General features: G+C 36.2%; 1 protein-coding gene across 4 annotated transcripts in view; it reads right to left on the bottom strand.

Moving 5' to 3' along the window:
• Positions 1-2,824: 2,824 nt before the first annotated feature.
• myo15b (myosin XVB) overlaps positions 2,825-12,702 on the bottom strand; it is a 59,911-nt gene continuing 50,033 nt past the window's right edge. For all 4 annotated transcript variants that reach the window (XM_015017392.1, XM_015017391.1, XM_015017390.1 and 1 more), the window contains 10 exons: positions 12,485-12,615; positions 12,304-12,398; positions 12,104-12,181; positions 11,855-11,951; positions 9,509-9,657; positions 9,298-9,428; positions 7,863-7,996; positions 7,615-7,748; positions 3,575-3,715; positions 2,825-2,938 (listed from right to left, as the gene is read on the bottom strand). In XM_015017392.1, coding sequence (XP_014872878.1) covers positions 2,852-2,938; positions 3,575-3,715; positions 7,615-7,748; positions 7,863-7,996; positions 9,298-9,428; positions 9,509-9,657; positions 11,855-11,951; positions 12,104-12,181; positions 12,304-12,398; positions 12,485-12,615 — 1,177 coding nt within the window. In that variant the 3' untranslated portion in view covers positions 2,825-2,851. The remainder of the gene's footprint in view (positions 2,939-3,574; positions 3,716-7,614; positions 7,749-7,862; positions 7,997-9,297; positions 9,429-9,508; positions 9,658-11,854; positions 11,952-12,103; positions 12,182-12,303; positions 12,399-12,484; positions 12,616-12,702) is intronic.

The following is a 12,702-nucleotide window of genomic DNA, read 5'->3' on the forward strand; positions in this document are numbered from 1 at the left end:
CTCATGCTGAATTATTGTGTGGAGGTGTTTACTGATATGTCGCAGATATGGGACAATGCTGTGACCAAAGTGCAATATAGTAATATGACATTCAGGAACGATCCGATTCTTCTGGACGGATCTTGACTTAGTCCTATAGGACTGAAACCTCACTGAGAGCCATTCTTTGTTCTTGTAATGCTCTGCGTACACTGCAGTAGCTATTTTATTTCATTAAAATATATTTATATTTATTTAATTGGCAAATAAATAAAACAAGAACGTAAGAATACAGAGCATGCTCATTGCTCTTTGTTTTCGTCACCTGTCATGATGTATTCTCTATCCACATGATGCATAGAATCACATATCTAAGTCTAAACTATGTTACATAGAGTAAACAATAAAAACATTCTTTATCTGTGGCATTGTTCATTAAAATGGCACATTTCTGATGTATTAAAATTAAATACGATCGGTACACTTAATATTATTAGTGATTAGGTAATGCATTCAGCAAGTACTTTTACTTTTAATACTTAAGTATTTTTAAAAGCCAGTACTTTTTTACTTTTACTTAAGTAAAATGTTAATGTAGTACTTTTACTTGAGTACATTTTTGTCTGTGTTTTTGTACTTTTACTTAAGTACATTTTTTGAGTACTTTCTCCACCAATGCCTGTAGGCTACCGATGTTGTTGTCTATATCCAGCTACATACATTAATTTTGCCCCCTCCGCTCCCATCCACACACGTTGTTCAACCAGACAGCTATTTGTAATCCAATTCGGGGTGGGGGGGGTGGGGGGCAGGAGAAAAAGTTTGGGAACCACTGCCATACACTATCATATGCGGAGAGAGGTCATGGAAATGAGCATACAACTCACTCAGGGTGCAGTTTCATGTACTCAAATGTAAATGCTAAAAACTAGACCAGTGCTCTACTACTCTGAAAGTGGATCATTCTTGAAGAACTGGCTGTATAGATGAACTGTTGGAGTCTACATTTTCACCTTAAACATCTTAAAGTAAATTTTTGTGACAAATAAAGTGGTTTAATTAGGTTGCTACTGCTGGTGGCCCAAAGCATTGTGGGATACCTTGCTGGTCAATCCCCACTGTCACATACAAACCAATTGCTTCACACAGTCAGTTATTGCAACATATAAAAGCTAATGAAGTTATGTTGTGCAAGTTAAGCATTGCAAACCTACAATAACTCAATACATTTTGCTTAGCTGTTCATAAACTAAATGGCAAAAATACATCTTGACATTTCATGGAAATAAATTATTTGTTCTAGACTTTTCTATGGTAAACAATATTCTGAGGTATTACTCTGATCAGATTTACGTTTTCTGCCTACATCACCAACAAAAGCATTATTTTGTTAATCCACATACATAAAAAAACATGGGTATTAAAATAGAGCATATTTTATTTTTCAACACAGAAATCAGTTGTACAAATGTTCAAAACCTTTCCCTTCAGTTTGCAGGTTTGCTTGAACAGAAATGGACTAATGTATGGGGATGTCCTGAACATGTACAGTCCAAAACCCTCACTACTTTCAAATACTTAACTTTTTGCATTGACTTAATTTAAATAGATTACAAAATCAAGCATTTTTTATTGAAAACTTCACACCATACTATGTGAAATAAAATTATGATGATGCTTGTTTTATGGAACTGTTTTTTGTTTAAATTACTATTTAAAATTATGTTTTATGCTGAACTTAAGTGGATTTTATTGTATTTACATAATAAGATATGCTAAAAAAAACTAGGTAAGCAAGTTTATCAATTGTAAATTTGTCATTCTAAATCTAAAATGTATTTATGCAAATAATGTTCATATTATGCAATACTTGCTTTCTGTATTGCATCATTGTACCAACTGGGCAAACCTATCTTAGTTGCACATGACACTTTTCACAGCAGCATAGAGACAAGAACAGTCTACTGTAGATTATAAAATGTCACAAGCATTCTAAGCAAAGATTTTGTGTTATTGCTTTTATTATTTCTGGTATTTTTCTGGACACCCAATTGGCATGAAGATGCAATACGGAAATCAACTAGGGACAATATTCATTTGCATAAATAACTATTAGATTTAGAATGTCAGATTTACTTTTGATTAACTCACTTAGCTTGAGTTGTTTCAACATATCTTGTTGTTATGCAAGTACAATAAAACTTGCTTATGTTCAGCATAAAAATTTTACATAGTAATTTGAACATAAATAAAACGGTTACATAAAGCAAGCAATGTCAGAATTAATTTCATTTCTTAGAGTAATCAACATAGTACTAAGAAGAAGTGACTAAAGCTAGTACAAAACAGTAAAGTAACTTAATTGAAGCCACCAAAAATGATACATTTTGCAGACTGAAACCAACATTTGAATGAATGAATATACTTTGTTAATCTCAGAGTGAAAATCACAATCAAGACACAGTAATATACTTCCAAATGGAACAAAGGTCAATGCCAAAACAATTAGAGAATAATATTCTTTAACATTTGAAAATAATTTCCTAACAGTAAATGACAGCAGCACACAACTTAGAATCATCAATAACCAGTTGTAATATTACAGCAATGTGTTAAGGAATAGGAATTCATGACTGATATCATGCTTTGATTATTTCAAGCAATAATTTGCAGCTATGTCTCTTTAGATAGTCTATGGTGTTCTCTGTTATTGGTTTGATTTATTTGTTAGCTTTTAATCGTCTGTAATGCTGTATGTTTCTTTTCAGCTTGTTTGAGCACTGAAAATATTGTACAATGAATTACTCAAAAATAATTTACTAAAAAAAATAAAAACAGCTGCTAATGCAAGTCAGTAATCGGAACATGGTATCTACTGGTAATTTGATTCTGAACTGGTAACTGATAATTGAACCAGCATTTCCACTGTCAAAGCAAGGATGTGGCAAAATTCCTTAGCCTGAAACAAACATCAAAAATAGGTTAGTCATAAATGAACAAATAATTTGACTATTGTCAAATGCTAGTCTGCATGATTCTTTACAATTTATCATCAACAATTAATTAGTTTCTCAAGAAATTCAACATGATTTAGTGTTTTGTCAGTTATACAGTTTTTAAAACTAGCATACTAAATTTATGCTCAATAGTTTTAATTTTCTTCCTAAAAATATTGCCTTTACCCAGCATATCACACAAAGAAAATGATGATTATGATGATGATGATGATGATGATTATGATGATGATGATGATGATGATGATGATGATTATTATTATTATTATTATTATTATTATTATTATTATTATTATTATTATTGCCATTTAGTGGTTAATAATTCAAACTACATGTGAATAACAATGGAAGAAGTGGAGTAACATATATTTCTAATACATATTGCAAATGGAGAAAGCATTTAACAGAACTGTTGTGTGAATTTAATCATAACTTCACTAGTTAGCAGTGACACAAACCAAACTCACCAAAAGACTAAAGTCACGAAAGTTGAATATAATACAAGTAAAGTACAAAATTATTAAGAAAATATATATCTTTAAAAAAGTCGTATTTAAAAGAAGATCTAAAATAGTTTTTACCTGCTGGAGATGAATCAGGATTTTTTGGGGTTTAACAGCATTGCCATACTGAATCTCTACTCCTGGAACTTTGCCTGCTTTCTTCGGGCGGATTGTGCGCATAGCCTGGACTTGTGCAAGGGCAATCTGAAACACTAGAACCTGCGAGACAAAGATGATCAGAGAGAAAAGTAGAATTGAATACTGACTGTTTGTGAGTCAGAGGTTAATCTAAAAAAAATTAATAAAACAAAACTGAAATGGTAACATCAGAGGAACAAGAGCACCAAGATGTGATATAAATTGTAATAGTACATTTTTAAAACTTTGAATATTGTGTAAACGTGCAATATTTCTTGCCAGTCATCACAGAAAGTGAAGCTCATTATATAGAATCATCACACACAGAGTGATATATTCCAAGCCTTTGTTTCTTGTAACTTTGATGCCTTACAGATAGAAAAAACTCAAAATTCATTGTTTCAGAAAATTTGAATACTTTTGAAAAAGGTCACTATTGGGAACTCATGGTGTCACACTATAATTAATGAACTCAAAACACCTGCTTAGATTTCCTGAGTATTTGAGCGGTCTCACGCTGGCTCCAGGCTACAGGAAGACTGCTGACTGGACAGATGTCCAGAAGACAGTCATTAACACAAAATGTCATTGGTGAAGAAGCTGGTTGTTCACAGAAAACGGTGTGGAAGGAAGAAGTGTAGTGGGAAAAGGTACAAAAGCAAAGGGGAGAACCATGGTCTTGAGATGATTGTCAAGTGAAATCCATTCCAGAAGAGTCACCACACACACAGATTAATTCTAGACATGGACTACAATTTTCACAATCCCAATGTGAAGCAATCTTGAACCACAGACAACATCAGAGGAGCCTTCTTCTTTTTAATTCTTACAACAACAGTTGTTGTTTTTAGACTGGAAGTTCTGAAAAAGGATCTCCTTACTCAACCACTTGATCTGAACTAGTCCATGCATTTGTTACTTCAAGGCTGGACTACTGTAATTCTTTACTGTCAGGAAGTCCACAAAATACAGTTAAAAGCCTTCAGCTCATCCAAAATGCTGCAGCAAGAGTTCTGAAAATTAAAACAGAGATCATATTTCACCTATTTTTGCTTTTATTCGTTGCTTCCCTGTTAGAATTTACAGGATAGAATTTAAGACTCTCCTTCTCACAGTCCATAATAATCACCGCCATTATACAGAGATCTGATTGGCCCATATGTCCCTAACAGACTGCAAGTTTACTGCTGGTTCCTTGAGGTTCTAACAGTAAAATAGGAGGCAGATCCTTAGTGATCAGGCTCCTCTCCTGAGAAACCAGATCCCAGTTTTATTGGTTTTATCTACTTTTAAAATGAGGCTTAAAAGTTTTCTTTTTGATAAAACTTGTGTATGATACCATAGCCTTAACTGGAGAATAAACTGATCACTTTTTCTCACTTTCTTCTTTTTGTACTCCTCTCTAATTTGCATTATTTGCTGCTATTCCAACTGTTTTGTTTTCTCTCTGTTATGTTTCTCTCCATAGAAGCTACATCTGGTCTGGCATTGTGCTTGGCTGTGGTTCTTTAATGGAGGAGGACATCGACTGAGATAATATTGCCATCACCCGATCATGTGCTTCTTACTGTGATTTATTTGCACTAAAGCCTTAGAAATTACTTGGCAATCATTTCATCAGACTCAACTCAAGCGTTGAGTATGACAACTGAAGGAGGAACAGCTTATCCTGCTCTCTCTCGCCCTTACTGATATATTTGCCCTTTTAGTTATTTTATAGACACAGTGTTTATAATACTTACATTGTTGACAACTGGATTACTTCAAACCAAAGGACTGTAGGAGTTTTTTCCTCCTTTTTTCCACTTTCAAGCTGAACCAGTGAAAGATGACTCTGGCAGACATCAGGGACATCAGCAGTATTATACAAACACTTCAATCGGCTGAAATAAAGATTCATATTCTGAAGAAGAATACCGAATCCAGGTTCAACCCTACCAATGACTCAAAACAACAACCAGCTCAATATTATGCAATGACTTCAGTCAATAGAAATTAAGATTCAACAGTCGGAGGAAAATTTTGAGATAAACGCTGCATGTGGAGATGAAACAACTCTTCCTCAAAATAACGGAGAGGTTGCATGCCCTGCACCAAGCAGCTCACCCTGGAACTATCTTGGAGTTAAGCCAAAAAAAAGTCCCACACTTCAAAATTGATGAGACGACTCACCAAGATGAATCAGCGTGGCCAGCTCTGAGCTGGAAACCCACATTCAACTTCAACACCTACTCCACCAAAGAAAAACAAACAGCTGAAACAGATACAACTCCACCGACCCCACTTCCAAGGACAAACTTCGACTCCGTAAGAATCCCACTGAAAGACAGATTCACTGCACTTCAACAGGAACCTCCAAGGGAAACCTGGCCTTCAAACATCAACAAGGGGTGCTGTGGTGGTGCAGGGTTAAAGCACAACCCACATATGGAGGCTTTAGTCCTCAATGCGGAGGTTACAAGTTCAAGTCCTGGCCTAATGACCTTTGCTGCATGTTTCCCCCCTCTCTCACTACCTACTTTCCTGTCTGGGCTTCTATCAACCTATGCAGCACCACAGGCTGATTGCCTCCATGCACTAAATGTATAGAAATGTACACACCTTTCAGAATCCTGATATTTGTACTTAAAAATCAATTTTTGATCTGGTCTAATTGTGGTCAATCCCAGTCCTCGAGGGTCAGTATCCTGTAACTCTTGCATGTCTCACTGGTCCAACATATTTCAATCAAAATAGCTGAATTACTTCCTCATTGTGTAGTCAGGTTCTCCAGAGTCTTGCTACTGACCTCATTGTTTGACTCAGGTGTGTTGAAGCAGACGCTCATCTAAAAGTCTCGTCTCATCTAAAGTTGCAGGACATTGGGCTTGGAGGCCTGGAGTTGCCCACCCTGGTCTCATGTCATGGTCTAATTTTCTGAGACACTGAATTTTATTTTATTTATTTTTTTACTTGTAAATCATAATTATTAACATTTCAAAATATAAAAGCTTGAAATATTTTACACTCAGTGTAATGAATCTCTACAAAATGACCGTTTCATTTTCTGAGATGTCTAGCAAGAAATATTGCCCTTTTACAGAATATTCTATTATTTTTTAGTTGAATTAGTATGTTGTATAATGAAGCACAATAACTGATTTCGCTACAGACTTACAATAAGAGTAAGAATATATAATTTTTGCTTCTATCCAATTTTCAGTTTAAAATGTGGAATCAGTACTTTTTGACAAGCTTTAGTTACACAATAATTGCACTGTAAATTTTAAAGATTTTTTTTTATTATGCTGAACTAAAATGTTCTTTTAAAATCATTGTGCCAAAATATTCCATGCCAATTTTCATGTTTGAATGTGGTATTGTTGAACATTCACAACGTTATATGTGAGGCACAGCTCCCATTTACATAAAGTTAGATGAGGTAGCTTTAGAAATCAAAAACACTTCAGTAAGTGGGTTGACTGCTCCTTGCGGTAATCAGTTTTAACAACTTTATACCAACCAACCTGGAGGAAAAAAAGTGTTTGTCATTTTTATGTGAAAACATTTAGTGCATTTTGTTGCACTAATCCATGTAACAAAATGGTGAAACTTATTATATACACAATTATTGCTTGATTTAAAAAAACTGAGGCTTTTACATATCAACTTACAATTTCCAAATTCAGTGAACAATATATTGCCATTTCATTTGCATTTCATGTGAACTCATGTAATAATACTTTATTTACATCCATAAAGAAGTCTCAGAAGCCTGTTTGATGAAGAAAGGTAATATTAGTTAAAACTGTTATTTATATATTTTATGTAAGTAACATAAAATATGTAGAGATTTTATGTTACTCTGTAGGGAGTGCATTTGAATTGGAAATAGATTGCCAAATGTCTATTGCAAAATATATTTCACAATGTGCACAGAAAAAAACAAAACAGATAACAAATAGTGCTGAGAGTCATACATTTAAAAAAAGAACAAATACCTGAGTTTTAGGATGAAGGAAACGAACTCCTTCCTGATTCACACTGATTAAGCAGGGGGAAGGACATCCATGCTGGCTAACCTTCTTTGCCAAGAAGGTGTTGGAGCCAAACAAAGGGAGGGTCCTCAAAGACTCTGAGATAGAAGATTCATGTAATTAGCATTATAATAGTATTCAGAAAATTAACATCATGATCACACTTACAGAGAAAAGAAAAAAAAGACAGAAAAAGAAAAGTTTCAACCCACCAATAAACCGAATTTTGGCATCTTCAGGACTGAGAGACTGCATGGCAGCTAACTGATCATGGCAGAGCAATTGGATTTCCTCAGCTTTACTGGCAAGTCCGTCTTGTAAGGGCAAGTACTCCTTTAGCTCCGGCCTTAGAAAAAAAGAAATCAACAAATTCATATATTACACACTCACACACTCACACACACACACATACTACGGTCAAAAATCTTAGTCTCCTAGAGAAACAGTCCTTTTATTTAGTCAAAGCACAGACTCCTGTTTGTGAAATCATGTGCTTTTATTTTGTAATGCTTACAGCTCCTAATCAACCAATCAAGATAAAATGATCTCAAGCATGTTTTTACAGATGGTGACTTAGATCTTCCTGGGATACTCCTGAGCTGTAAACCTATCTGTGTGTTAATTAAATTTCTGTGTCCCCCTTCTTTGTTTCTGAATTCACATCCTACTGTGAAGATAGGATGTGGGGTTTCACCCCCTCCATTCCTTTTCACACCCTTCTTGCTAATAAAAGAGACAAACAAACTGAAGGTTTTCAGAACACATGGTGAGCGGCTTGGAGAAGCAGTTCACTGTGTCTTCTCCTTCTGCAGAAGTTTGGTTGAAAACTCATATACGTTGTCTGTGGTTCTTTCTTTTATGTAGGTTTGAGAAAATACCTATCAATGTTCATCACAGGAATTATGTCATGTCTTATGCAAAACCCTTCAAATAAAGTGTTACCAAAATGTTTAAATGAATTCACAGATTTTCTCTTCAGAGTATCTCACAACTATAGTACCCTGTGCCAGAGTGAATGGTAACTTTTCTAAAATTTTCTTTCAATTGCAGTTTAGCTAAATGCAGTTAGAAGGCAGGTTCTGTTGTTGTTATAAGCTAAAGTTAGTGTTACCAAGTTGTATTTCTATTTTGTTATCCATCATCCATCCATTTTCTGTACACCCTTGTCCATAGTGGGGTCGGGAAGGGTGCTGGTGCCCATTTCCAGCGAATGTTTCGGGCGAGAGGCGGGGTTCTATTTTGTTATATTTACACAAAATATCTTGTTATTCAGCCTACTCACTAAATAAAACCAACACAACATTACCATATGATTTGTGGCTTGTGAAAGCATCACAAGGTTCACAATCTGTATTGTGTTTTTCACCTAGCTGAAAACTGAATAGCCTTATGAGTTCACCACATGAACAGTTGTTGGATTGTAGTTCAGTAGGCCAAGGAAACCCATATCAAGTTGAAAAATAAATTCACTGTTTTTTTTTGTTTGTTTTTTTTACATCAAATTAGAAGCACATTTTGGTTTGATGGAAAGCTTTACTCAATACACTAAACAAAGTAGCAAGATCCAGTTATTAATGGTGCCCAAAGACAATTGTTCCCCCAAATTTAAACTCATATTTATTACCAGTTATAATTTATTCTACTTACAGTGACAGCTGGCTCTTCAAACCCTGAGCTAAATGCTGCAGGGCTGTCAATTCAGCAATCTGTTGAACTGATGAAGTTCCACCAGCATAATGAGGAATGATTATCTTGCCATGAAGATATTCCTCTAGAAGCTAAAAACACAAAATCTTTGCAACTTGAGAACTGATCATTCAAAAACATTTTTTCATTTTCAAAAACATTGGCTTTTTACCTGCTGATAGTGAAAGTCCACAAAGAGCTCATTCCTGAAGGAAAGAGGTTTTTCCCAGAGGACTCTCCTGAATGACAAGGAGATGGAGCCATCATCCAGTAAGAAATCAAACAAGTAGTCCTCAGGATGTAGAGGGCGCACCATCCCATCTGAAGCAAAGGACCAAAGAAGGAGGGACATAAGGACAAAGAGAGAAAACATTGACAAAAAGAAAAATGGAAGTCACTTGGAGGACAGTTGGGATCCCCAGGTCTTCCCTGACCACCTCCTTCCAATGAAACAAGAGGAAGTTAAACAGCTCTTAAAGGAAAAACATGCTTTTGTTAGTGATGAGCATGATGTTGGGACCATTCTGTCTCTGAAAATCAGACTAAATGATCTAACTCATGTCAAAAAGACATACATCTCAGTCCCTAGGCCATTCCACAAAGAAACAGAGGAATATTTGGAGGACTTGTTAGATAAGGGATGAATCACAAAGTATGCAGTCCCTTGAGGGGCTGAAGTATGACAACTGGAGTCGTCATTCTCCAGTCTGTGTGCAAAAAAAGATGGTCTGACTGCAGCTGTGTTACAATTATCGAGAGATATGGATTTACCTTTCAAAGTAAGGTAAAGGGGGTTTGGACCGCGTTTGTCGTTTGATTTCCTAAACCGTGAGTGAAACAGTCACTGGGACTGACTATATATTCCATTGAGGGACAACAACTTTAACATTACATACACCTTTCTGAACAGGTGAGGACACACTTTCTCTGTCTATAATCAGACATTAAAGCAACTCCCTGGCACCTCCAGACCCGGGCCCCATGGGCACCCATCTGCCTGCCGATGGCCTATTGATATGGAGAACATAACTGACTGTACATAGGATGTACTTCCTGAGGTGAGGCACAGCATAACATGGTCAGTCACTGTAAAATCCCAGAAGAATGAGCTTTGGCTTTGCCCACTTATCATTAATACTCTCTCTAAGAAGGCAGATTAGGAAGTCAGTTCAGTGACGAACAATTCTTAAAGGGGCCCAAGAAGAGGATGCTGTGATGAAGGAGGTGCTCCACTGTGTGAGGGTGGAAAACAGCTCAACAGTAAAACTGCAGCACCAGAGAAAAACAACCATCCAAGAACAACTGCTCTTGTCTCAAAAGTTCCACAAGTTGGTCTACAAGAGATGGGCCACCTGGGTGTGGAGAGAGTGATGAATCTCATAAGAGGTTTTATTGACCCCATATCAAGAGAGATGTGGAGCACTACGTCACTCAGGTGTGTAGCTGCTTGAAATACAAATGTCCAAACAAGCTGACCAGATCACCTCTAACATCCTCATCAAATGCTTGTTATTTTATACACACATTTGCCTGAGCTCCAATTCCTATACTTCCGTCTCTAATAACTGAAACATGAGTGCTTTAAGATGTGCATACATTCTAGTGTCTTCAAATGAACTTATTCATAACATCCAAATCCGTAGTGTCTTGTACCCAGGGGCGCTGTTTAATCTGGAGGCATGCCTTCAAACAATACACGGGGCAAACCTGACCAACCTCTACCGGCCGCCTGTTAGACACTGAGAAGGGCAAATTAACCCACGAGCGTGAAATACCAAGAGCTGTGTGAAGGGGGCGCTCATGCTGACTTCCACAAAATGCCAACCTGGGTGGTTCTCCATGTTTCCCATATCAGAAACCGCCACTGATTGTACCCTATTGATGTACGATCGATGGGGTCGTACATCAGTTCGCCCCTATTGTACTTTCTTCTGCACAGCCTTCTGTGCAGAAGAAAGAATTAAGATGTTTGTATTTCATTATCTGTAAGGCTCAAAATCCATCCATCCATCCATTTTCTGAACACCCTTGTCCCTCAGTGGGGTCGGGAGTAAGGCTCAAAATATTTTACTTTATGGATCTATTTATGAGATTTTTTTCTGAAATGAGTGACAAAAAATACTGAACTTTTAACAATATTAAAATGTTCTGATCTGTACTTGCAACACAGCAAGAAATGTGTACATCTACACCATTTGATACCCACCGTAGCAGCGTGGGTATCAAACACTGTCCTCATATTAATTTGAGTAGCTGAATGAAAAGTAATGAGAACCATTTTGAGATCATTTACAGAACATTAGAATTTTAGAAGGACAGACAGGGAAAACAGTTAGACCAAGAAGCAATACTGCTGCATGAGTAAAACACTACACTATATTAAGAAGTTTAACAGCTGACAAATAGATCAAAAACAGTTTACTAGCGTTACAGATGAACCTTGTCAAACCAGTTGAATACTCAATGTCTTTAGCCCATAGTTTACCACTAGTAAACTAGTAATGGATGTCACAGTTACCTTGAAATCTTGTGGCGATGAGGGAAAACTCCTTGACCTCTGTAAACTCTACGATTTCCATGTTTTCACACAACTCTGTCACAACATCTACTGTCACCTAGATAAAGATATAAAATGGCATATGTGTGTGTGTGTGTATATATATATATATATATATATATATATATATATATATATATATATATATATATATAAACATATATATAAACAAAAAAATGTGCCATTTTTTGTTTTAAAGACCAATCATACACTGAAGCTGCGAATCTTGACAGGAAACTCTACTCCTCCTGGCAACTGGATAGGAATGCGTTGAGAAGTTTTGCCAGTCTAAGAGACAAAATAAATAAAATCTTAAAATAATAGAAGCTTCAAATGGTAAAACTGAGAAATCCAACAAAAAGAAACATTTTTTGTAGACAGATTTCTATTTGTTTAAATGTGTAACTTACTAGAACGGCCTCCATTTCAACATGTGAGGGAACGTTTCGTCGACCACCAAAATTGATTGAACGCTGGAGGTTATCCAGACATACCAATGCCAGCTCTGATGTAAGTACAAGTAAAAAAAAACAGGTAAGGCACACTAATAATTCAAAATACACTTAAGAAGTTACCTTTTGTCTTCTCTACCTTGGTATGGGTGTTCGTTGTCCTGACAGATCTCTTGCAGGTGCTGCATGACAAAGGGATGGAGAATCGCAGAGCAAGGGAAGAAGCCAGTAATAAGGCTAAGCAGCCGCCAGCCGAAGGTACAGCTTGATCTGTAGAGGTGGGACCATGAATAAGTGTATGCAAAGAGGGTGATAGTATGAGAGCAGTGGGTTTCAATAATGTGTTTGAATTTTCCT

Source organism: Poecilia latipinna, unplaced genomic scaffold (genome assembly GCF_001443285.1).
Source record: "Poecilia latipinna isolate Pla-1442-1.1 unplaced genomic scaffold, P_latipinna-1.0 Scaffold2137, whole genome shotgun sequence".
Lineage (NCBI taxonomy): Eukaryota > Metazoa > Chordata > Actinopteri > Cyprinodontiformes > Poeciliidae > Poecilia > Poecilia latipinna.